General features: G+C 44.2%; 1 protein-coding gene across 1 annotated transcript in view; it reads right to left on the bottom strand.

Moving 5' to 3' along the window:
- The window catches only part of LOC124595234 (ankyrin repeat and SAM domain-containing protein 4B), a 290,543-nt gene that overhangs the window by 196,439 nt on the left and 66,324 nt on the right, over positions 1 to 27,780 (bottom strand). Inside the window, exon 2 of the mRNA XM_047133892.1 lies at positions 6,087 to 6,230. Within this exon, the coding sequence (XP_046989848.1) occupies positions 6,087 to 6,230 (144 nt within the window). The remainder of the gene's footprint in view (positions 1 to 6,086; positions 6,231 to 27,780) is intronic.

The following is a 27,780-nucleotide window of genomic DNA, read 5'->3' as shown; positions in this document are numbered from 1 at the left end:
ACTGTACGTGTAATGTCATTTGAGCTGTAAACGACGATCGGTGATATAATTAACGCTTTAGTACAGTAACCGAAACAAGTATTCAAAAATGGTTCAAATGGCTCTGAGCACTATGGGATTCAACATCGGAGGTCATCAGTCCCTTAGAACTTAGAATTACTTAAACGTAACTAACCTAAGGACATAACACACATCCATGCCCGAGGCAGGATTCGAACCTGCGACCGTAGCAGCTGCGCGGTTCCGGACTGCAGCGCCTAGAACCTCTCGGCCACCGCGGCCGGCAAACAAGTATTCCTCACCCTTTCCACTTATTTTTATTTGAACCACACTTAACTCAAAGAGGCAAAAATCCTGTAAGGTTCGAACAGGTTGTTACCGGTGTGCTGCTTGACGTAGTCACATCGACAAAAAAAAAGTGTAGTAACGTTGCAAAGCAACGTGAAATGGAACGAGCACGAATGGTCAATTGTAGAAATGACACATATTGAGATGAGTCATCTTTCAACAGAAAAAGCAACTACAATCGCTTAGTAGTGGAGAGGCATTGGGACCATATGAGATATCTGTAAGATTCTGCAGAGATTGTGCGAAAGTAGTTGCTCCCATTGTAGCAGTAGTTAATCGTAGGTCGCTGGAGCAACGAAGGGTACCCAGAAACCGGAAAAGAGCGCAGGTCATCCCAGATCTCAAGAAATGTCGTAGGACAGAAGCACATAATTACAGGCTAACATCGCTGACGGCAAACTGAGCTAGATTTATGTAATACATTTTATGCTCGCCTACTACGACGTAACGTGTATGCACAGGATATGTGGCCTGTAATTGAAGAAGTGTCATGATGATCTCTCCATTGGCAAAAGATTCCGGAATATTCCCCCATTCGGATCTCCGGGAGGGGACTGCCAAGGGGGAGGTTACCATGAGAAAAAGATTGAATAATCTACGAAAGGGTAACGTTCTACGAGTCGGGGCGTGGAATGTCAGAAGCCTGAACGTGGTAGGGAGACTAGAAAATCTGAAAAGGGAAATGCAAAGGCTCAATCTAGATATAGTAGGGGTCAGTGAAGCGAAGTGGAAGGAAGACAAGGATTTCTGGTCAGATGAGTATCGGGTAATATCAACAGCAGCAGAAAATGGTATAACAGGTGTAGGATTCGTTATGAATAGGAAGGTAGGGCAGAGGGTGTGTTACTGTGAACAGTTCAGTGACCGGGTTGTTCTAATCAGAATCGACAGCAGACCAACACTGACAACGATAGTTCAGGTATACATGCCGACGTCGCAAGCTGAAGATGAACAGATAGAGAAAGTGTATAAGGATATTGAAAGGGTAATGCAGTATGTAAAGGGGGACGAAAATCTAATATTCATGGGCGACTGGAATGCAGTTGTAGGGGAAGGAGTAGAAGAAAAGGTTACGGGATAATATGGGCTTGCGACAAGGAATGAAAGAGGAGAAAGACTAACTGAGTTCTGAAACAAGTTTCAGCTAGTAATAGCGAATACCCTGTTCAAGAATCAAAAGAGGAGGAGGTATACTTGGAAAAGGCCGGGAGATACGGGAAGATTTCAATTAGATTACATCATGGTCAGACAGAGATCCCGAAATCAGATACTGGATTGTAAGGCGTACCCAGGAGCAGATATAGACTCAGATCACAATACAGTAGTGATGAAGAGTAGGCTGAAGTTCAAGACATTAGTCAGGAAGAATCAATACGCAAAGAAGTGGGATACGGAAGTACTAAGGAATGACGAGATACGTTTGAAGTTCTCTAACGCTATAGATACAGCAATAAGGAATAGCGCAGTAGGCAGTACAGTTGAAGAGGAATGGACATCTCTAAAAAGGGCCATCACAGAAGTTGGGAAGGAAAACATAGGTACAAAGAAGGTAGATGCGAAGGAACCATGGGTAACAGAAGAAATACTTCAGTTGATTGATGAAGCGAGGAAGTACAAACATGTTCCGGGAAAATCAGGAATACAGAAAGACAAGTCGCTGAGGAATGAAATAAATAGGAAGTGCAGGGAAGCTAAGACGAAATGGCTGCAGGAAAAATGCGAAGACATCGAAAAAGATATGATTGTCGGAAGGACAGACTCAGCACACAGGAAAGTCAAAACAACCTTTGGTGACATTAAAAGCAACGGTGGTAACATTAAGAGTGCAACGGGAATTCCACTGTTAAATGCTGAGGATAGAGCAGATAGGTGGAAAGAATACATTGAAAGCCTCTATGAGGGTGAAGATTTGTCTGATGTGATAGAAGAAGAAACAGAAGTCGATTTAGAAGAGATAGGGGATCCAGTATTATAATTGGAATTTAAAAGAGCTTTGGAGGACTTACGGTCAAATAAGGCAGAAGGGATAGATAACATTCCATCAGAATTTCTAAAATCATTGGGGGAAGTCGCAACAAAACGACTATTCACGTTGGTGTGTAGAATATATGAGTCTGGCGATATACCATCTGACTTTCGGAAAAGCATCATCCACACAATTCCGAAGACGGCAAGAGCTGACAAGTGCGAGAATTATCGCGCAATCAGCTTAACAGCTCATGCATCGAAGCTGCTTACAAGAATAATATACAGAAGAATGGAAAAGAAAATTGAGAATGCGCTAGGTGACGATCAGTTTGGCTTTAGGAAAAGTAAAGGGACAAGAGAGGCAATTCTGACGTTACGGCTAATAATGGAAGCAAGGCTAAAGAAAAATGAAGACACTTTCATAGGATTTGTCGACCTGGAAAAAGCGTTCGACAATATAAAATGGTGCAAGCTGTTCGAGATTCTGAAAAAAGTAGGGGTAAGCTATAGGGAGAGACGGGTCATATACAATATGTACAACAACCAAGAGGGAATAATAAGAGTGGACGATCAAGAACGAAGTGCTCGTATTAAGAAGGGTGTAAGACAAGGCTGTAGCCTTTCGCCCCTACTCTTCAATCTGTACATCGAGGAAGCAATGATGGAAATAAAAGAAAGATTCAGGAGTGGAATTAAAATACAAGGTGAAAGGATATCAATGATACGATTCGCTGATGACATTGCTATCCTGAGTGAAAGTGAAGAAGAATTAAATGATCTGCTGAACGGAATGAACAGTCTAATGAGTACACAGTATAGTTTGAGAGTAAATCGGAGAAAGACGGAGGTAATGAGAAGTAGTAGAAATGAGAACAGCGAGAAACTTAACATCAGGATTGATGGTCACGAAGTCAATGAAGTTAAGGAATTCTGCTACCTACGCAGTAAAATAACCAATGACGGACGGAGCAAGGAGGACATCAAAAGCAGACTCGCTATGGCAAAAAAGGCATTTGTGGCCAAGAGAAGTCTACTAATATCAAATACCGGCCTTAATTTGAGGAAGAAATTTCTGAGGATGTACGTCTGGAGTACAGCATTGTATGGTAGTGAAACATGGACTGTGGGAAAACCGGAACAGAAGAGAATCGAAGCATTTGAGATGTGGTGCTATAGACGAATGTTGAAAATTAGGTGGACTGATAAGGTAAGGAATGAGGAGGTTCTACGCAGAATCGGAGAGGAAAGGAATATGTGGAAAACACTGATAAGAAGAAGGGACAGGATGATAGGACATCTGCTAAGACATGAGGGAATGACTTCCATGGTACTAGAGGGAGCTGTAGAGGGCAAAAACTGTAGAGGAAGACAGAGATTGGAATACGTCAAGCAAATAATTGAGGACGTAGGTTGCAAGTGCTACTCTGAGATGAAGAGGCTAGCACAGGAAAGGAATTCGTGGCGGGCCGCATCAAACCAGTCTGTAGACTGATGACAAAAAAAAAAGAAAAAAGAACTATGACGTATTTGAAGACGAAACGCCGCTCTACAGAAATCAAGATTGATTCCGAAAGTAGAGATCTCGTGAAACTCAGCTAGCTCTGTTCCTCCATAAGATCGATAGGGCTGTAGACAATGTCTGAAGTAGAACTGGAGGGAATTGACCACCATGAATCCTGCAAGACTGTCCATAAATCCGTAAGAATACGAGGGGTTGGAGATCTCTGCTGAACAGCACATTACAAGGCATTCTAGATATGCTCAATAATGTTCATGTCTGGGAACTTTGGTGGCCAGCAGTAGTGTCTAAACTCAGAAGAATGTTCCTGGAGCAACTCTGTAGCAATTCTGGACGTGTGGGATGTCGCATTGTCCTGCTGGAATTGCCCAAGTCCGTTTGGAATGCACAATGGATATGAATGGATGCAGTTGATCAGACAGAATGCTTACGTACTTGTGACCTGTAAGAGTCGTATACAGACGCATCACGGATCCCATATGACTCCAACTGCACACGCCTCACACCGTTACAGAGTCTCCACCAGCTTCAACAGTCCCCTGCTGACATGCAGGCTCCATGGAGTCATGGGGTCGTCTCCGTACCCGTACACGTTCATCCGCTTGATAAAATTTGAAATGAGACTCGTCCGAGCATGCCACATGTTTCCAGTCATCAACAGTCCAATATCGGTGTTGACGGGCCCAAGCGAGGAGTAAAGCTTTGTGTTGTGAAGTAATCAAGGGTACAAGAGTGGGCCTTCGGCTCCGAAAGCCCACATCGATGATGTTTCGTTGAATAGTTCGCATGCTGACACTTGTTGATGGCCCAGCATTGAAACCTGTAGAAATTTGCGGAAGGGTTGCACTTTTCTCACGCTGAAAGATTCTCTCCAGTCGTCATTGGTCCCGTTCTTGCAGGATCTTTTTGAGGTCGCAGCGATGTCGGAGATTTGATGTTTTACCGGATTCCTGATATTCGCGATACACTCGTGAAATGGTCTACGGGAAAATCCCCACTTCATTGCTACCTCGGGGATACTGTGTCCCATCGCTCGTCCGCCGACTATAACACGACATTGAAACTCACTCAAATCTTGATAACCTGCCATTGTAGCAGCCGTCGAGCGGTTCTAGGCGCTACAGTCTGGAACCGCGCGACCGCTACGGTCGCAGGTTCGAATCCTGCCTCGGGCATGGATGTGTGTGATGTCCTTAGGTTAGTTAGGTTTAAGTAGTTCTAAGTTCTAGGTGACTGATGATCACAGATGTTAAGTCCCATAGTGCTCAGAGCCATTTGAACCATTTTTTTTGTAGCAGCCGTAACCGACCTAATAACTGCACCAGACACTTACTGTCTTATATAGGCATTGCGACCGCAGCGCCGTGTTCTGCCTCTTTATTTGAACATGCTTGCCTATACCAGTTTCTTTGTGCTGTGTGTTGGTACATGAGAAACAGCGTGCTGTAATTGAGATTCAAATTCCAAGAGTTCGTCCACACATGGAGCACCTTCTCCTACAGCGTTACAACGCCGCAGTACACACGAATGCTGCGACATCTGCAACAGTCCAAGTTCCTAGGTTCACTGTCATCGATCATCCTCCATATAGTACGACTTCGCCCCATCGGGTTTTCAACTCCTTCCAAAACTTAACCCTTTAACTGGTCTGGACGTGTTAACGCGAGCGCCTTTGTACTTGTCCCTGTGTGCCCTGAACGTGTTTACCTTCTACCAGTTACTCTGAATGTGTCGGCGTAGAAGGACTGGTGGCGCGCGTAAACACGTTCAGAGCACACAGGGACAGGTACAAAGGCGCCCGCGTTAACACGTCCAGAGCAGTTAAAGGGTTAAAGAACACCTCCGATGATTTCTCATTGTTAGAGATGAAGCGGTGTAAGCAGAGGTGAGGTTGTGGCCCTGTGACTAAACGTTCTACAGTAACGGTATCAAAATACTGGCCTCTCGCTTGGGGGAACGTGTTCGTTGCCACGGTAACCGAGTTGAGAAATAAATCCGAACATAAGAACAAAAGTGTAGAATGTTAATAACGTTTGTTGTTTTTAAAACGCTGTAAGAGTTCTCACATAAAAAATCCGGAGGCATTACTTATCAGCGCGCTCTCGTAAACATATGTAAATCTCGCGTTGAGCTGAATTATTTGAAAACTGCTCAAAGCGCCTAGCGGTAACCTAGGGCAAGTTAGTTGAATATGACATCCCATGTAGCAGGCAGGTGAGTAAGGTATATAAGAGCTGTCTGGAGGACTCACCCGCGGCCGACGAGCAGGCTGAGCGCGTTGAGGTGACCCTCGAAGGCGGCCCACAGCGTGGGCGTCATGCCGTCTTCATCCCTGGCGTTGCACTGGGTGGACGTCGCTTCCTTCAGGATGTCCAGGTTACCGTCCCTGGCCGCCCTACAACACGACAAGCGAGGCTGGCCAGGAAGACAAGGCGACAATTCCGGCAGATTTGTGTGTAGGAGGGCTATTTTTTTCCACCAAGGTCTAATTGTTCGCGAAACGGAAACCATAGTGAAAATCAGACGGGTTTTTTGAAAATTTCTCGGGTATTCAGCCGGGTAGCGTCGTCCAAAAGGTCCGATATTTCGGCAAGCCGACTTCTTGCCATCTTCACGCCTGAAGATGGCAAAAGTCGGCTTGCCGAAATATCTCACCTTTTGGACGACGCTACCCGGCTGAATACCCGAGAAATTTTCAAGATTTCTGTACGCCAGGATAACCTCAGATCACACACACGGGTTTTATTTGCAACGTTTAGCTACACCTACCAGCTACTTCTCTACATAGTCGGCGATTCGACTTAGACATTGTAAGACGTGTATATTTCTATTGTCTATTGTCAAATCACAATTTATGAAAGATGTTTATATTTTATTAATAGGATTAAGTAGGAATAATTAATATTTGTCATGTTGGAAATAATTGTGGTAGCAAGGAATGTCTGCACCAAAGTATTGTTGATATATCTTTAAAAAGGGCGGGAGAAACCGCGTACGGATACATTTTAAGAAAAGAGCGGGAAAGACCGCGCATTGATACATATTGTAATGGTAGCAGGGATTGTCTGCACCTGAAAGTATTGTTGGCAGGAGAGACCGCACTTTAGCGTTCGTAGGAAGTCAGTAGTAAGCGAGATGTGAAGCGAGTTGGTAGCAGGTCTGAAGCGAGAGGTTGAGAGGAGTAGTGTGCCTGCCAGCCACCAGCTACGATTTACAGAGACATCAACTAACTATTATCATAAGAGGAACTAATATTATTGAATTATTTTCTTTGCGAAACTCAAGACTACTGAAGGTATGTTTGCGCAATGCTAGTTGTAAGATTATTGTAAAAAGTAAGTCCCATTTGAACGTTTGTAAAATCATTTCATTACCAACAGTAAATATTTGAAGCGTTTTCGGAATACAATTAAATTTTGCCAGCAATGTTGCATTACTGATTATAATCCATCCCAAAAACCATCAACATAAAACTTTGCAAAAATTTTATTGTTGTCAAGAAAAAGTGTAACTATGAATTACGTAACTTCGGTCAAATTAAATAAAGAATAACGTCATCTTTGCTATTAAAGAATAACGTCAGCGTTGGTAATAAATACAGCCACTTACTATGACAGCCCACCAGCAGCTAATAGAGTATAGTAAACCAGAGTAAGTATATTCATGTCGCAGTTCGATGTAGCAGTCAGATGGCGATCCAGTAACAGTAAGAAAAGGTAAGGAACACTTTTGGGTTATTGCAGATAACGACTGAGAGCCACGACGACGACACATTCTATGTTTTGTCGAAATAATCAGAAAATCACTTTTAATAAGCAGCAATTAAATTTGTATGCGAAGATTGAGAAAGAGAATAAATTTCGAAGCGAAGATTTCATTTGTTATTATTAAGCAAGAGATAGAAATCCTAAGGGAAGGTTACATAGGTTATTGTAAAAGGGAAGGTTATCAATAACACAAAAGGTATAGAGAAGACGGGAAGGTTTCAACATTTATCATAACGTTGTATGAAGTTTCCAGTGCCCTCGGCACTGAAGGCAGCAGCTAATTCTCTCTACTGGCCTGCAGCTCGTCGTGTGTGCCAAACCTGTCATCATAGCCAGCAGTTCATGTGAGCAACGAGATGAAAATCAGAGGGAGCCAAGTCCAGGCTGAATGGTGCGTGATTAAACACTTCCCACAGAAAACGCTGCAGGAACGTCTTTATTGCAACTGCTATGTGCGGCCGAGTTTTGTTATGAAGAAGATCAATGACAGACGACAACATTTCTGATCGTTTGTTCTGAATTGCCCATCATATACGGTTTTCTCGAATCGCCTGATTCACTCACTGGACAAGATCATCGGTTGATATGCAGGGTGGCTCACTTAAACGTTTGCCGGCCAGAGTGGCCGAGTGGTTCTAGGCGCTACAGACTGGAGCCGCGCGACCGCTACGGTAGCAGGATCGAATCCAGCCTCGGGCATGGATGTGTGTGATGTCCTTTGGTTAGTTAGGTTTAAGTAGTTCTAAGTTCTAGGGGACTGATGACCTCAGAAGTTAAGTCCTATAGTGCTCAGGGCCATTTTCACTTAAACGTTTCGGTGCAGATATCTCTGGAACAATATTAGATATTCAAAAACGACTTTCGCGCGTGTGAATTTAAGGGAGGGGCTCATGAAACTAAACGCTATGAGACATTCTAAAATGTAAGCAAATATTATTTTCAAGACAAACTTACGTTTTTTTTAATGGACACCCCCTGTTAATTTTCACACAGTTAATGTTTTGGAAACTCAAAAAAAAAAAAAGGATGGCGTTGGTTACGTAGCTGTACGTCAGGGACATCCCGAGAAATTGCAAAGCTAACTGGTGCTTGAAATAAACGAAACGCGGTGCTATTGCAGATCGCGAGATGCAAGCGTGAACCCTACGTTGCTCATAATCGCGATGTGATTGACGTACGTAATCTTACTTTCACTGTTATCACGAGGGCGGAAAGTAATACTAGAGTTTCCTAATACAGGCATTGATACGTACATAACGGTTGCCCTCTTGCATGTGTTATTTATCTACGTACACACTACGGAACAGTATCGGTCAGTGTACTACACCAACAATTCCTAAATCGATGGATTTCTGTAACCGTTTCACCTTGTGGAAAAGTTCAATTCTAATGCAATCGTCAAAAATGTGTAGTGACATGTCTTGTATATATCATGTACAATTATGTAACTGACGTACATGTACGTACGAAGGTGAGTCAACTGAAAACCTTAAATTTGTAACAACAAATCGAAATTTCGCACCGTTATCCTGTAAGTTGGTAAGCGTGCTACAAACAGCGTGCAGAATGGCCTGTAGGTGGCAACAGTGCAGATGCACTCATACCGTCGCAGTATCAGTATAAAGATGGCCGCCCCACTTGCGACTTGCACCAGGGAAGAACAGCGTTCTGTTTTCGGTTTCCGCGTAGTGAAGGTGTGAAACCTTTTGAAATTCATCGACGAATGAAGGTTCAGTACGGTGATGCGTGTTTGTCACAGCAGCAAGTCTACGAATGGAGTAGGAACTTCGCAAATGGTGTGACTTGAGTGGTAGATGCTCCTCGTCCAGGTCAGGCACAACGAGTTGTGACTCCACAGAACATTGCAGCAGTTGAAGCCATAGTGAAGGAAAACCTCCGAGTGACACTGAATGACATTGCAGCATGTTTACAGATTTGTCATGGGTCGACACACCACATTGTGCATGATGTGCTCCAGTTTCACAAAGTGTCTGCAAGATGGGTGCCACGGCAGCTGACTCCTGAAATGAGAGAACGACTTGTTGATGCTTGCGAGGAACTTCTTCGGAACTTTGAATGAGAAGGTGATGGCTTCCTTGCAAGAATCGTTACTGGGGACGAAACCTGGGTTCACTTCCACCAACCGGAAACGAAGAGAGCGAGCAAGGAATGGCGCCATTCCTCATCACCAAAACCAAAGAAGTTTCGAACAGAACCATCAGCAGGGAAGGTTATGGTGGCTCTCTTTTGGGACGAAAAAGGCGTTGTTTTGGAGCATTACATGCCTAGAGGGACCACTGTCCCCAGTGCATCATACACAGATCTCCTAAAAAATCTTCTGCGGCCTCCAATTAAATCAAAGCGACATCGATTCCTGTCAGCATGTGTCCTTTTGCAATATGACAATGCAAGGCTCCACACTGCCCGTACAACAGTTGCAACAATCACAGACCTGCATTTTGAGTGTTTTCCTCATCCACCATACTCACCAGACCTTGCCCCAAGTGATTTCCATATGTTTGGACCAATGGAAGGAAAGAAGTTCCGTTCTGATGAAGAGGTACGCCACGCGGTGCATGAATGGTTGCGCGGACTACCAAAAGAATTTTTTCTAAAGGAATTTATGCACTTTGTAAGCGCTGGAGGATTTGCATTGAGCGTGGGGGAGATTATGTTGAAAATTGATACAGCTTTGTACCACTTCTGGACAATAAATAATATTTAAAACAATATTTAAGGTTTTCATTTGACTCACCCTCATACAGCTAACATTTACCTCTCTATTACTCGTAGATCCTTGGGCAGTCATTAATTGTGTTTACTCTGGCCGGTGATATTCGGCATTTCGGTACCGTTATATTCATTCTAGTATTATAGTGAAGATTAGTAATGCACGAGCGAGTAAACCCTATCCTTATTTTTCATTGGGTGTGACCGGACATTTGAATTGTTTCTAGTAAATAGCAATAAGTACAGCATCCGTCACATCGTAGTATGTCAATTACATCGCGATTACGGGCAACGTTGGGCTCACGATTGCGTCTCGGGATGTGCATTAGCGGCGCGTTCCCTTTATTTAAAGCTTCGACTTGGCTTTCCAGTTTATCTGTTGTTGTTGTTGTTGTGGTCCTCAGTACCGAGACTGGTTTGATGCAGCTCTCCATGCTACTCTATCCTGTGCAAGCTTCTTCATCTCCCAGTACCTACTACAACCTACATCCTTCTGAATCTGCTTAGTGTATTCATCTCTTGGTCTCCCTCTACGATTTTTACCCTCCACGGTGCCCTCCAATGCTAAATTTGTGATCCCTTGATGCCTCAGAACATGTCCTACCAAATCTATCTATCAAGTTTATCTGTATGTAATCGATATACTGCGATGCGACCAATGCCTTTCTTTTCGTGATTTTTCACGTTATTGATTGCTTAAGAAATAGTACTGGGTGTCCATTAAAAAAAAAACACAAGCTTGTGTTGGAAACAATATTTGTGCCGGCCGGTGTGGCCGTGCGGTTAAAGGTGCTTCAGTCTGGAACCGCGTGACCGCTACGGTCGCAGGTTCGAATCCTGCTTCGGGCATGGATGTGTGTGATGTCCTTAGGTTAGTTAGGTTTAAGTAGTTCTAAGTTCTAGGGGACTGATGACCACAGAAGTTAAGTCCCATAGTGCTCAGAGCCATTTTGAACAATATTTCCTTATGTTATAGAATGTCTCATAGTATTTACTTTCATGAACCCCTGCCTTAGATTCTCACGCGCCAAAAATAGTTTCTCAGTATCTATTGTTGTTCCATAGATATCTGCGCTGAAACGTTTGAGTGGGCCACTCTGTATATTCCTGTCATGTTCAGTGTGGCGTCTATCTGTAGTGTATGGATACTGAAGAAAACTTCACACGCCAAGATCGCGTTAAATGTTTATCAGATGAGACCGGTTTCGACAGAGCTATGCTGTCATCAACGGATGTTATGTTTGTAACAGTGATGGATAATATGTTGTAAAAATTCAAAAGTATAAGATCCGATGTTGATAGCATACTCTGTCCAAACCGGCCATACTATAAACTTTTAGCGATCTTGGCTTGTGAAGTTTTCTTCAGTTACCGTCATCGATTGACACTCGCTTCCCTCCCTGACTGACTGCTCCATGAACGTCTATACGTCCTGCATCGAAATTCCTGCTCCATTGCCACACTTTGCTGTCACTCACGTCAGTTACGTTACGTGGGCTGCGTGAAATCAGGCGGAAATCCTCAACATGAAGAAATCGTATTACAGGAACGCTATCTGAACCATGTACAGCTAGACCCTAGGGTCGTGGTGTTCATGAAAAATTCATTCTGATAAAAAGTCTTCATAACAGTCGTACTGCAGCCATAAAGGTGGACGGTGAATACTCGGAATTTTTCACGTGACAAAAGAAGTCAGACAAGGTTGTATACTGTCACCTCAGCTCTACACTGATAAGCCAAAACATTACTGCCCACTGCGACGTTGGATGCCGTATCGTGGTTTCGCATGCCCTATGGAAGTGCAGCAGGCAGAAACGGGGGATCACCCCAGCAAAGACATGGGCTGAAAATGGAAAAATGCATCAAGCACCTTTGATAAAGGGCAGGTCATTATTGCGCGGAGCCTGTGAACGAGTATCTCGAAAACTGCGAAGCTTTTTGAATGTTCACGTGCTGTCGTGAGCATCTACGGAAAGAGGTAGGACAGTGAAACTACCTATGGGCGCTAAATGGACGTCCACGAATCTTCACAAAATGTAGAGTTCTGAGGATTGTCTGCTCTGTAAAGTATGACAGATGGTGATCTGTGGCATCTCTGCCGAAAGAGCACAGTGCTGGTGCACGCACAAGTGTTTCTCAGTACACCGTTCATCGTACATTGTTGCACAAGGAGCTCCGCAGCAGACCACCCCTACGTGTTCACATGTTGACCTAACGAAATCATCAATTACGATTGCAGTGGGCACGGGAACACAGGGATTCGTGTCTGCTCTTCTGACGAATCACATTTTTTGCTACACTAGATCTCTGGGTGTCTCCACAAACGCAGTCATCGAGGTGAGCGATGGCTCGAAACTTGCAGCGCGGCTGGACGCAGTCTGGTGGGAGCATTATTATGCTATGCGAGACACTCTTCTGCGGTTACATGGGATCAGTGGTAATAATCGAAGACAAACTGACAGCTGCGAACCACCTGCATCGCCGGCCGCGGTGGACGAGCGGTTCTAGGCGCTTCAGTCCGGAACCGCGCGACTGCTACGGTCGCAGGTTCGAATCCTGCTTCGGGCATGGATGTGTGTGATGTCCTTAGGTTAGTTAGGTTTAAGTAGTTCTAAGTGCTAGGGGACTGATGACCTAAGATGTTAAGTCCCATAGTTCTCAGAGCCAATTTTTGAGCCACCTGCATCCCTTCACGCTTGAAGTCTTCCCTGACGGCGATGTCATAATTGTCCGTATCTCGGAGCCAGAACCTTGCTACAGTGGTTTGAGGAGAATTATAGCGAACTCACGCTGCTGTCTCGGCGACCAAAGTCGCCTGATGTAAGTCCTACGCGACCCATCTGGGTCCATGTCAGGCGCCATCAACGCGTACGCATATCAGCGGCCCGTCATTTACGGGAATTATGTGACCTGTGCGTACTCATCTAATGCTACACACCTCCACAAACCTACCAACTAACCTCCAGATCTCTGATACGCAGAATCAGTGAGGTATTTCGTTCCAAAGACTGACAAAAAAGCTATTAAACAGGTGGTCATAATGTTTTGGTTCATCAGTTTATAACATCCATGCAGAGTACGTGACATGGAAAATCAACGATCTATGCTTTGCTGATGACACTAGTGTCATTCCATGAAGTGAGGAAGACTATTAGTTTAAATTTCGATCTAGAGATAAACATGAAAAAGATCAAACTAACCGTTATTAATCGGCAACTGACAGGTTGCTTAAAGGATCTGGAGAAGTGAATTGTGGTTTATATCTAGAATCTATGATCAATAACACAGGAAGTATGATACGTAATTAAAACGATGGATCGTCCTTTGATGGGCGACAATGTTCAAAAACACTAAGATTTGGCTGAACCGGAAAATACACAAAGATCCGCTTGATGGAATCGGTGTTCCCTGTGTTCTTGAACGTCTGCGAGACATGGACCGTGAGAACTATTGTCAAGAGGCGAAATAATGCCGTCGAGATGTGGTGTTGGCGGAAGATGTTCCACGTACCGTGGGCAGAAAGAAGAACCAATACTTCCGTTATAGAAGAACTTAGAATCACTGAGGCTTATTTTCCCGTGTCAGTCACAAATACTTCCAGAAGAGAAGGGGATAGTGTAGAAAAGATGGTTTTGCGATCTACCTCTTCGCATTGCATGAAGAACAGCTGAAGTTCGCAGTGGATGGAGATGTCTAAGAATTCAGTTACTTAAGAAATAAATACAAGATGAAGTCATGACACTTAGCAGTGAGGAGGAATCGACTAATGATGTCGATGAACGTACATTTTGCCAGTTTAAAAACGCACACACACACACACACACACACACACACTCACACACACACACACAGTATTTAGTTGCACATAGTTTGATACCATTCACACCACCGTCTGACATCATCAGATGCAGGGGACGGGGCTTGAAAAAGAAATAACCGTATAATAAAATCCGTACCAAAATTAAAAAAGCCACTGGTTGCATACTAGACCCACATGCATGGCCAATCTACATCTATAGCCGCTCGGAGCCAGAGAGGAAGAGACTAAAGATTTCTGAGTAGGGGTGTGTTTGAACACGACTCTAACTTTCGAACAGTTTACGTCACAGTTCGGGAAATTTCAGGTTGTGTTCTATCTCTTGATCGAGTCGCGATCTAATGAGTTTTGTTAGTACTATCACAATGACCTGTCTTAGCGTTTTTAAACATTGTGGATTTTAATAATAAAAATAATTGAAACACTGACTGAAATACCTTCTAGGGTGGTAATCATGCGTAATAACGACAACTAATAAACAAATAAAAGATTGCAATTATGATTCTGTCCAATTATCGTCCTTCCGCCCGTCCCGTGATCTACTGACGTCTGATGGTGCCATCTCCAAGACGGGTCTTACTGCTGTAATTAATCCTCGGGGTAAATATTACAGTCACTTTATTGCGATATAATTCGTTTCTTTAGCACTTAATTCTTGATTAATTGTCTTGATTGTTTCATCTGAATGTTGCCGTCAAACAGATTATAATCTGGTAACGTTTTTACCTGTTATTTTAATATGTGAACAGGGACTTAATTGCTGTTTTCCTGCCTACTTTGAAAATTTATTAACACTTCTCATAAAGAAATAAAATATTATACTGGGTTCAGTCAGGTGGTATTTTTTAGAGGACAATATTTTCGTTTTTGTGTTGCCTTTACTTAAGAATTAGCAAAAATTTTTATGTGTCATATATACCGGTGCTCTATGAGAACGCGTATTATGAAGTTGTTCATACACAACAGGAGTTTGCGCAGTGATAGTGTTTAATGCTATTTCGTCCTGCGATTCACGAAACTCAAATTTTATGCAGAGCCATAGCTTATTGTTGTGTCTATTTCGTACTTACTTGCGTATCCTTGCGTATCCCTTGCATTCCCGCCTCGCGAGCCAAATGTCACGCGATGGTTCGAACAAACTCGATGCTGTATCGATTTGCAGAGTATTGGGAAGTTTCGAGCGTGTTCGTACGTATCATTTGCCCAGCCCTACATCTGAGGCATCGTCCTGGCGAAAAGACCTGAAGATCTCATGGACGGAGAGAATGACCACTGATGAAGTCTTCAACAACATGGGAGAGAAAAGATCGTCGTGAATGACTATCAAGGAACGGAAGGAACGGTAGGCTGAATGCCTATCAGATATTGCTTCTTCGTTTTGAAGTTAATAGAAGGAAAAGTACCTGGGAAGAGCGTACGCGGAAGACCAAAGCTTCAGTGCATCGGCAGATAAAACAAAATCTGAAACTGATAACTTACTTACTCGTAAAACTGAAGAGACTTGCAGAAGACAGGGAAAAATGGAAAACGGGAACTGCTGCCATCTACATCTACATCGATACTCTGCAAATCACATAAAAGTGCCTGCCAGAGGGTTCATCGAACCACGTACACAGTTCTCTATTATTCCAATCTCGTATAGCGCGCGGGAAGAATGAACACCTATATCTTTCCGTACGAGCTCTGGTTTCCCTTATATTATCTTGGTGATCGTTCCTCCCTATGTAGGTCGGTGTCAACAAAATATTTTCGCATTCGGAGGAGAAAGTTGGTGATTGGAATTTCGTGAGAAGATTCCGTCGCAACGAAAAGCGCCTTTCTTTTAATGATGTCCAGCCCAAATCCTGTATCATTTCTGTGACACTCTCTCCCATATTTCACGATAATAAAAAACGTGCTGCCTTTCTTTGAACTTTTTCGATGTACTCCGTCAGTCCCATCTGGTAGGGATCCCACACCGCGCAGCAGTATTCTAAAAGAGGACGGACAAGCGTAGTGTTTCTATGTGTTCCTTCGAATTTAAGTTGTTCGTAATTGTAATACATAGGTATTTAGTTGAATTTACGGCTTTTGGATTAGACTGATTTATCGTGTAACCGAAGTTTAACGAGTTCCTTTTAGCACTCATGTGGATGACCTCACACTTTTCATTATTTAGGGTCAACTGCCACTTTCGCACCATTCAGATATCTTTTCTAAATTGTTTTGCAGTTTGTTTTAATCTTCTGATGACTTTATTAGTCGATAAACGACAGCGTCATCTGCAAACAACCGAAGACGGCTGCTCAGATTGTCTCCCAAATCGTTTATATAGATAAGGAACAGCAAAGGGCCTGTAACACTAACTTGGGGAACGCCAGAGATAACTTCTGTTTTACTCGATGACTTTCCGTCAGTTGCTACGAACTGTGACCTCTCTGACAGGAAAATCACAAATCCAGTCACATAACTGAGACGATATTCCATAAGCACGGAATTTCACTACGAGCCGCTTGTGTGGTAAGTGTCAGAAGCCTTCCGGAAATCCAGAAATACGGAATCGATCTGAAATCCCTTGTCGATAGCACTCAACACTTCATGTGAATAAAGAACTAGTTGTGTTTCACAGGATCGATGTTTTCTGAACCCATGTTGACTGTGTGTCAATAGACCGTTTTCTTCGAGGTTCGAACACAATATATGTTCCAGAATCCTGCTGCAAATCGAAGTTAACGATATGGGCCTGTAATTTTGTGGATTAGTCCTACTAACTTTCTTGAATATTGGTGTGATCTGTGCAACTTTCCAGTCTTTAGGTAAGGATCTTTCGTCGAGCGAACGGTTGTGTATGATTGTTAAGTATGGAGCTAATGCATCAGCATCCTCCGAAAGGAACCTAATTGGTATACAGTCTGGACCAGAGGACTTCTTTTATTAAATGATGTTAGTTGCTTCACTACTCCGAGGATATTTACTTCTACGTTACTCATGTTGGCAGCTGTTCTCGATTCGAATTCTGGAATATTTAATTCCTTTTTTTTTTTGTGAAGGCATTTCGGAAGGCTGTGTTTAGTAACTCTGTTTTCGCAGCACTGTCTTCGATAGTATCTCCATTGCTATCGGGCAGAGAAGGCATTGATTGTTTCTTGGCGCTAATACACTTCCCATACGACCAGAATCTCTTTGGATTTTCTGCGAGGTTTCGAGACAAAGTTTCGTTGTGGAAACTGTTATAAGCATCTCGCATTGAAGTCCGCGCTAAATTTCGAGCTTCTGTAAAATGTCGCCAATCTTTGGGATTTTGCGTCAGTTTAAATTTGGCATGTTTGTTTCGTTGTTTCTGCAACAGTGTTCTAACCCGTTTTGTGTACCAAAGAGGATCAGCTCCGTCGTTTGTTAATTTATTTGGTATATCTACGGATTGTGAACAAAAGAAGAAGACGAAGAACGTACAGATATCTGCTAGTGACCTCATCGTCATTCGTCGAATTTTTAAGTACGCTAATGACGGCAGGATTCGATGGTCGCGTGAACATCGCCATCTCCGCGGCTGTTGGTTCCAGCTGCTGCGTCACTACAATTTAGCCGTTGGCAGTGTCGCTAATATCAACAGCTTGCCACGTACTCTGCGCAAAGATGCGAACGAAAGGTTTCCTGTACCTCAGCCACCTGCTATGAACCTATCAGACCGCGTCCCGTGCTCTCCAAGTAATCTCCACATACTCCCTTCGGCGATAGATAATTGGTGAAGATGTTCTGGCTATCCAGCGCATGTAGCTGAAACAGTACCGCCAGATGTTTTGCAATAAGTCAATTAGTTTTCCGACAGCAAGAAAAATAGCAGATACGCTCTGTTATAACGTAATGACGAAATTCTGCTGTGGCGTCATCATACGCAAGCTCAGGGACAACAATTCAGCAAACAAGGAATAAGCTGGCATTAGTATAATCGTCTAATGCACAGCTGCTACATACGACTCTGACGGAGATTACATTTATCTTATCCGACACAAAGCTGACGTACGGCAATTCTGGCTACATCACAAGATAGAAATAACTCGCTAGCCAATTTTTTACGGTAAACGCACGTCATGATGTCCGAGTATAGCCGAGTGAATTTTAAATGCTTTGTCTCCAAGAATAGAATGAATTAACACTAACGTTTGTGAAATTTGCCACACCCAGACAGAATGGCTCCAATTAATCCAAAGATTGTGAAGGGTCGACTATGTCGGCCGTACAGGCGCCTTTTTTGTTTCTTCCCGCAAGGTGATAAGGCTAGGGCAACGTAAGAAAAAATATTTGCTGACTGGTGGAATTCGGGTACAATTGGGAGACAATCCTTGTATCAATACGTCTGTAAAACTCATTCAAGTGCATGGGCTGCCACGCAGTACTTCAACCAGACAGGCGAAAAGAGTACCAACATGCACGATGGTGGCAACTTGACAATGGCCAACGAGAAGGTTCTGCCCGAAGCGGATTAATGAAGAAATGAATTATACTGCAATGCGTCAGTCATCACACTGCATTCTTTGAGAATGACGTGATGCTGTTGGTTGTGCAGGCGAGAACAATTGACTGAAATTATTATTGTTACAAAATAAAATACGTAAACGATACTTAGAGGTACGAGATGCATAGCATTATGTGTCTTTCAGGATATAGAGAATGCTCCAGTAAACAATTTGAGGTAGGGATCCCGGGGTCGGAGAAGCCAGCTTACGGAGATATGGAAGTAAACTTGTCTTCCGCTTTGTCTAGCATTATTGTTTTCCAGCTTATTTACAACTAACATGCTGTTTATTTACATGTACATTCTTCATTTCCTGCAACGAAACGAGGAGGACGAGCCTGATTAATAGGAAGTATTTCCTGGTCGCTGGATTGGAAGGGGAGGTGCTATTCCAAGGCCTGCGAGGTCATCTGACCTCAATCCCCGTTAGCATTTCCTACAGAGATATCTAAAGTCGCTTGTACAGGGCTATTACAAATGATTGAAGCGATTTCATAAATTCACTCTAGCTCCATTCATTGACATATGGTCACGACACACTACAGATACGTAGAAAAACTCATAAAGTTTTGTTCGGCTGAAGCCGCACTTCAGGTTTCTGCCGCCAGAGCGCTCGAGAGCGCAGTGAGACAAAATGGCGACAGGAGCAGAGAAAGCGCATGTCGTGCTTGAAATGCACTCACATCAGTCAGTCATAACAGTGCAACGACGCTTCAGGACGAAGTTCAACAAAGATCCACCAACTGCTAAATCCATTCGGCGATGGTATGCGCAGTTTAAAGCTTCTGGATGCCTCTGTAGGGGGAAATCAACGGGTCGGCCTGCAGTGAGTGAAGAAACGGTTGAACGCGTGCGGGCAAGTTTCACGCGTAGCCCGCGGAAGTCGACGAATAAAGCAAGCAGGGAGCTAAACGTACCACAGCCGACGGTTTGGAAAATCTTACGGAAAAGGCTAAAGCAGAAGCCTTACCGTTTACAATTACTACAAGCCCAGACACCCGATGACAAAGTCAAACGCTTTGAATTTTCGGCGCGGTTGCAACAGCTCATGGAAGAGGATGCGCTCAGTGCGAAACTTGTTTTCAGTGATGAAGCAACATTTTTTCTTAATGGTGAAGTGAACAGACACAATGTGCGAATCTGGCCGGTAGAAAATCCTCACGCATTCGTGCAGCAAATTCGCAATTCACCAAAAGTTAACGTGTTTCGTGCAATCTCACGGTTTAAAGTTTACGGCCTCTTTTTCTTCTGTGAAAAAAACGTTACAGGACACGTGTATCTGGACATGCTGGAAAATTGGCTCATGCCACAACTGGAGACCGACAGCGCCGACTTCATCTTTCAACAGGATGGTTCTCCACCGCACTTCCATCATGATGTTTGGCATTTCTTAAACAGGAGATTGGAAAACCGATGGATCGGTCGTGGTGGAGATCATGATCAGCAATTCATGTCATGGCCTCCACGCTCTCCCGACTTAACCCCATGAGATTTCTTTCTGTGGGTTTATGTGAAAGATTCAGTGTTTAAACCTCCTCTACCACGAAACGTGCCAGAACTGCGAGCTCGCATCAACGATGCTTTGGAACTCATTGATGGGGACATGCTGCACCGAGTGTGGGAGGAACTTGATTATCGGCTTGATGTCTGCCGAATCACTAAAGGGGAACATATCGAACATTTGTGAATGCCTAAAAAAACTTTTTGAGTTTTTGTATTTGTGTGCAAAAGCATTGTGAAAATATCTCAAATAATAAAGTTACTGTAGAGCTGTGAAATCGCTTCAATCATTTGTAATAACCCTGTATATGAGACCCCAGTGGATGCGTAAACGCAATTACTTTCCAGAATAGTAGGTGCCTGTGATTTGATTCGAAACGCACCAGGGATATCTGTCAGGGTGCGTCAGAATCTTGTTCGCCGATGTCCTGCTTGCATTGACGATGAAGGCCGTCATTTTCAGCACATTTTGTAAGGTACAGTACAAATGGTACATTCATTGTGTCAGTGATGGTATTTGCAGTTAACTGTAACTAGTGTAAATTAAAAAGTACACAAAAATGGTCGAAATGGCTCTAAGCACTATGGGACAGCACACACATCCATGCCCGAGGGAGGATTCGAACCTGCGACCGTAGCAGGCGCGCGGTTCCGAACTGAAGCGCCTAGAACTGCTCGGCCACATCGACCGGCAAAAAGTACACACAACCGTGATTTAATTCTTATTTTCTCCTTAAGCCGCCTTCTCTGACCCCAGGTTCCTACGTCAAATTTTTCAGTGGAGCATCCTCCATGCCTTGTTAAGTTTTTCACGCTCTTACGGAAACACCCTGTATGCCTTTATGACGAATGAATTACACATCCAGTTAATTTACCGCTCGTTTTGCATTTTATATGGCTTTACGACGGATGGATTACATATCCAGCTACTTTTACACAATCTGATGCTGCCTCAAAAGGGCGAAAAGTGTCACTGGTACTAAATAAATCCGCATCAATACTATTTACATTCTGAAATAATTCGAAATTGGTTGCTGTAGCACCCCGCCACAATAGAATGGAAACATGTTTTTTTCTGAACAGTTACTTAGTAATTTAATGCACTTTCATTGAAAAACACGTGCGCCCCCACAGCTGAGTGGTCAGCGTGGCGGATTGCAGTCCTACGAGCCCGGGTTCGAGTCCCGGCTGGGTCGGAGATTTTCTCCGCTCAGGCACTGGGTGTTGTGCTGCCTTCTTCATCTTTTCATCCCCATCCGGCGTGCAGGTCGCCCAGTGCGGCGTTGAATGTAATAAGAGCTGCACCAAGGCGGCCCGACCTGCCCCGCAAGGGGCCTCCCGGCCAATGACACCAAACGCTCATTTCCATCGAAAAACTTGATTGTGCTGCCGTTCAAACCCAAGATTAATTTGGGGACAGGGGTGAATGATTCTACGAGGGCGCCCAGTGGAAATATCTTCATTTCGACACCGTCGACGGCCCGCATCTCGTGGTCGTGCGGTAGCGTTCTCGCTTCCCACGCCCAGGTTCCCGGGTTCGATTCCCGGCGGGGTCAGGGATTTTCTCTGCCTCGTGATGGCTGGGTGTTATGTGCTGTCCTTAGGTTAGTTAGGTTTAAGTAGTTCTAAGTTCTAGGGGACTGATGACCATAGATGTTAAGTCCCATAGTGCTCAGAGCCATTTGAACCATTTTTGACACCGTCGACGATGGAATCGTCCGTGAGGCAGATAGCAAGGAATAATAGCGCTCAAAATCTCGTCGACAACTAGATCTTTATTGACGAAGCGTAAACGCAGATTGGGAAAGGATGGCGAAGTAACTCAGTTGTTCTCTTTAAAAACGAACCATCCCACTATTCGCTTTAAGCCATTAAGGGAACTCGCAGAAAACGTAAATTTAGATGGCTGGAGGAGATCTAAACCGTCATATTTCTGAGTACACTACGTAGTACACTACTGGCCATTAAAAGAGCTACACCAAGAAGAAATGCAGATGATAAACGGGTATTCAATGGACAAATACATTATACTAGAACTGACATGTGATTACATTTTCACGCAATTTGGGTACATAGACCCTAAGAAATCAGTACCCAGAACAACCACCTCTCGCCGTAATAATGGACTTGATACGCCTGGGCATTGAGTCAAAAAGAGCTTGGATGGCGTGTACAGGTACAGCTGCCCATGCAGCTTCAACGCGATACCACAGATCATCAAGAGTAGTGACTGGCGTATTGTGACGAGCCAGTTGCTCGGCCACCGTTGACCAGACGTTTTCAATTGGTGAGAGATCTGGAGAATGTGCTGACCAGGACAGCAGTCGAACGTTTTCTGTATCCTGAAAGGCCCGTATAGGACCTGCAATACGAGGTCGTGCATTATCCTGCTGAAATGTAGGGTTTCGCAGGTATTGAATGAAGGGTAGAGCCACGCGTCGCAACACATCTGAAATGTAGCGTCCACTGTTCAAAGTGCCGTCAATGCGAAAACAAGAGGTGACCGAGACGTGTAACCAATGGCACCCCATACCATCACGCCGGGTGATACGTCAGTAAGGCAATGACGAATACACGCTTCCAATGTACGTTCAACGCGATGTCGACAAACACGAATGCGACCATCATGTTGCTGTAAACAGAACCTGGATTCATCCGAAAACATGACGTTTTGCCATTCGTGCACCCAGGTTCGTCGTTGAGTACACCACCGCAGGCGCTCCTATCTGTGATGTAGCGTCAAGGGTAACCGCAGCCATGGTCTCAGAGCTGATAGTCCATGCTGCTGCAAACGATCCGTTACAGCCATGCGGATAAGATGCGTGTCATCTCGACTGCTAGTGATATGAAACCGTTGGGATCCAGCACGGCGCTCCGTATTACCCTCCTGATCCCACCGATTCCATATTCTGCTAACAGTCATTGGATCTCGACCAACGCGAGCAGCAATGTCGTGATACGACAAACCGCAATCGCGATAGACTACAATCCGACCTTTATCAAAGTCAGAAACGTGATGGTACGCATTTCTCCTCCTTACACGAGGCATCACAACAACGTTTCACCAGGCAACGCCGGTGAACTGCTGTTTCATCATCATCATTTAAGACTGATTATGCCTTTCAGCGTTCAGTCTGGAGCATAGCCCCCCTTATAAAATTCCTCCGTGATCCCCTATTCAGTGCTAACATTGGTGCCTCTTCTGATGTTAAACCTATTACTTCAAAATCATTCTTAACCGAATCCAGGTACCTTCTCCTTGGTCTGCCCCGACTTCTCCTACCCTCTACTGCTAAACCCATGAGTCTCTTGGGTAACCTTGCTTCTTCCATGCGTGTAACATGACCCCACCATCTAAGCCTGTTCGCCCTGACTGCTACATCTATAGAGTTCATTCCCAGTTTTTCTTTTATTTCCTCATTGTGGACACCCTCCTGCCATTGTACCCATCTACTAGTACCTGCAATCATCCTAGCTACTTTCATATCCGTAACCTCAACCTTGTTGATAAGGTAACCTGAATCCACCCAGCTTTCGCTCTCATACAACAAGGTTGGTCGAAAGATTGAACGGTGCACAGATAACTTAGTCTTGGTACTGACTTCCTTCTTGCAGAAGAGAGTAGATCGTAGCTGAGCGCTCACTGCATTAGCTTTGCTACACCTTGCTTCCAGTTCTTTCACTGTGTTGCCATCCTGTGAGAATATGCATCCTAAGTACTTGAAACCGTCCACCTGTTCTAACTTTGTTCCTCATATTTGGCACTCAATCCGTTTATATTTCTTTCCCACTGACATTACTTTCGTTTTGGAGATGCTAATCTTCATACCATAGTCCTTACATTTCTGATCTAGCTCTGAAATATTACTTTGCAAACTTTCAATCGAATCTGCCATCGCAACTAAGTCATCCGCATATGCAAGACTGCTTATTTGGTGTTCACATATCTCAATCTCACCCAGCCAGTCTATTGTTTTCAACATATGGTCCATAAATAATATCAACAACAGTGGAGACAGGTTGCAGCCTTGTCTTATCCCTGAAACTACTCCGAACCATGAACTCAATTTACCGCAACTCTAACTGCTGCCTGACTCTCCATGTAAAGACCTTTAATTGCTTGCAAAAGTTTGCCTCCTATTCCATAATCTCGTAGAACAGACAATAACTTCCTCCTAGGAACCCAGTCATATGCCTTTTCTAGATCTATAAAGCATAGATACAATTCCCTGTTCCACTCGTAACACTTCTCCATTATTTGCCGTAAACTAAAGATCTGGTCCTGACAACCTTTAAGAGGCCTAAACCCACACTGATTTTCATCCAATTTATCCTCAAATAATACTCGCACTTTCCTTTCAGCAATACCTGAGAAGATTTTACCCACAACGCTGATTAAAGAGATACCTCTGTAGTTGTTACAATCTTTTCTGTTTCCATGTTTAAAGATTGGTGTGATTACTGCTTTTGTCCAGTCTGATGGAACCTGTCCCGACTCCCAGGCCAATTCAGTTATCCTGTGTAGCCATTTAAGACCTGACAATCCACTATATTTGATGAGTTCCGACTTAATTTCACCCACCCCAGCTGCTTTATTGCACTGCAATCTATTGACCATTTTCTCCACTTCCTCAAATGTGATCCTATTTCCATCATCATTCCTATCCCATTCTGCCTCGAAATCTGAATCATTACTGATCGTATTTTCACCTACATTGAGCAACTCTTCAAAATATTCCCTCCATCTGCCCAAGGTATCCACAGGATTCACCAGCAGTTTTCCTGACCTGTCCAAAATACTTGTCATTTCCTTCTTACCTCCATTTCGAAGACTGCTAATTACACTCCAGAATGGTTTTCCAGCAGCTTGACCCATAGTCTCCAACCTGTTTTCAAAGTCTTCCCAAGATTTCTTCTTGGATGCTGCAATTATCTGTTTGGCTTTGTTTCTTTCTTCAACATAACTTTCTCTGTCTACCTGAGCTCTAGTATGTAGCCATTTTCGATACGCCTTCTTTTTCCTTTTACAGGCTGCCTTGACACTATCATTCCACCAAGCTGTTTGCTTCATCCTACTTTTACACACTACTGTTCCAAGACATTCTTTAGCCACTTCTAGTACTGCGTCCCTGTACCTTGTCCATTCCTTTTCCAATGACTGTAATTGACTACATTCAACTAACTGGTACCTGTACTTGTGCCTGATTTCCTTATCCTGAAGTTTCTCCACTCTTATCCTCCTACATATGGACCTGACCTCCTGCACTTTCGGCCTCACAATCCCAATTTCACAGCAGATTAAATAATGATCAGTGTCATCAAAGAATCCCCTGAATACACGTGTGTCCCTCACAGCGTTCCTGAATTCCTGATCTGTTATTATATAGTCAATGACAGATCTGGTTCATCTGCCTTCCCAAGTATACCGGTGAATGTTCTTATGTTTAAAAAAGGAGTTTGTGATCACTAAGCCCATACTGGCACAGTAATCCAAGAGTTGTTTCCCGTTCCTGTTGGCCTCCATATCCTCTCCAAATTTACCCATAACCTTTTCATACCCTTCTGTTCGATTTCCAATCCTGGCGTTAAAATCACCCATGAGCAGAACACTGTCCTTGTCCTTTACTCTACCAACTATATCACTGAGTGCCTCATAAAAACTATCCATCTTATCTTGATCTGTCCCTTCACAATGCGAATATACTGACACAATCCTAATTTTCTTGCTAGACACTGTCAAATCTATCCACATTCGTTTACATACCTTATTGCAACTACGCTGGGTTCCATTTCTTTCCTGATGTAAAGCCCTACATCCCATTGTGCTATTCCTGCTTTGACTCCTGACAGGTAGACCTTGTATTCTCCCACTTACTCTTCTTTCTCACCCCTTACCCGAATGTCACTAACAGCTAAAACGTCCAGCCCCATCTTACTTGCAGCCTCTGCCAGCTCTACCTTCTTCCCAGAGTAGCCCCCATTGATATTAATAGCTCCCCATCTCATTACCATTTCTTTGCCAAGTCGTATCTTAGGAGTCCCTGGTTTGTCAGTTAGAGGTGGGACTCCGTCACCTCCAAAGGTCCGAGGCATTTTGCTCTGATTGTTGCCAGCATCATATTTAAGGACCAGGGGAGCAGGTTGCTAGCCTTACTTGCCCCGAGTCCCATTGGGTTTTACCCCTAACGGCTGAGGGACTAACCGGTGGATTTGGTAGTCTTTGCCATATGAGCACAAAGGTGACCACAACTCAGAATATATCCGAGATGCCCAGCCTTATTCCAAAGTAACTGGTATCCCAACTGTCGGCACCACTTACTTGGCCACTGATACGTTGCCCGTGGTTCATGAACTAGGACATGACTACAGGAACCCACACCATGAACCACCACCAACTGCTGTTTGTGAATGAAAAATCGGGTGGAAACTTTCCCCATGTCAGCACGTTGTAGGTGTCGCCAACGGCGCCAACCTTGTGTGAATGCTCTGAAAAGCTAATCATTTACATATCACAGCATCTTCTTCCTGTCGGTTAAATTTCGCGTCTGTAGCACGTCATCTTCGTGGTGTAACAATTTTAATGGCCAGTAGTGTATTAATAATGCGCCACTGGTTCAAATTGAGAAACATAACCTTGGTCGGAGGGTTCCTTGAAGTGAACCTCGTAAAAGCGGGTTAAGCATGCAGGGAACAGATTTTAAGCTGCGAGCTTACCAAATACGGACATAGTCCTTCAACACTGGACTAGCGCAGTTTTTGATTGGCCAAAGAAAGACTCATTAGGGAACTGTGAAAGCTGGTGTCGCCACCACTTCGTCACATAGCAGAAAGAGTCGTCAAGATGGGAGTGCGCGATATACGTATAGGCAGCACACGGAACCACTGTACGCACATAGCGTTTCGGCAAGAGAGTACAAAAACGCCAACAACAAAAGCGGTAGCACGCACCCAGGTGGGACAGTGCTGGAAACGGCGACCTGACACAGCAAAACGCACAGGCGGCGGGCGAAAGTGCGCGTGTGGATTCTGCGGTGGCGAGCGGGTGCGGGCAAGATGCGACGCGCCGCACAATGGCCGGCGCTAATTGGGCGTCGCTTCCCAGCAGGGAAAGTGCGCTCCTCACCGGCGTAATGGGTGCCGGCCCGGGCGTACCGCAAGGATGAATACTGGGGCCCTCGCAACTCGCTACAGAAGGAAAAACAACAGAGTCTGTGGTGGCGGGTGTCTCTCATGGACCAGACGTTGAGGACAAGGGTCAAGCGTAGCCTCGATCGGCATCTATTAATCACTGTACGAGGAGTGTCGTAATCAAAAAAAAAGACAGCAAACACGGATGATAATATGTGATTGCAGAAGCAAAAACGTTCCAGCTAAGCAAGAACCCACACACGAGCAGTCTGCGGGATAATTGCAATTGGTTGGTTACCAGCTGTCACTTATCTCAGTATGGAATAAGAGAAGATCCAAAGAAGAGCGGCACGTTTCGTCACAGGGTTATCTGGTAATCCTGATAGCGTTACGGAGATGTTTAGCAAACTCAAGTGGCAGACTCTGCAAGAGAGGCGCTCTGCACCGCGGTGTGGCTTGCTGTCCAGGTTTCGAGAGGATGCGTTTCTGGATGAGGTATCGAATATAT

The sequence above is a fragment of the Schistocerca americana genome, chromosome 2 (assembly GCF_021461395.2).
Source record: "Schistocerca americana isolate TAMUIC-IGC-003095 chromosome 2, iqSchAmer2.1, whole genome shotgun sequence".
In the NCBI taxonomy this organism is placed as follows: domain Eukaryota; kingdom Metazoa; phylum Arthropoda; class Insecta; order Orthoptera; family Acrididae; genus Schistocerca; species Schistocerca americana.
Note: the sequence above shows the minus strand (reverse complement) of the source record. Positions and strands in the feature narration are given on the sequence as shown.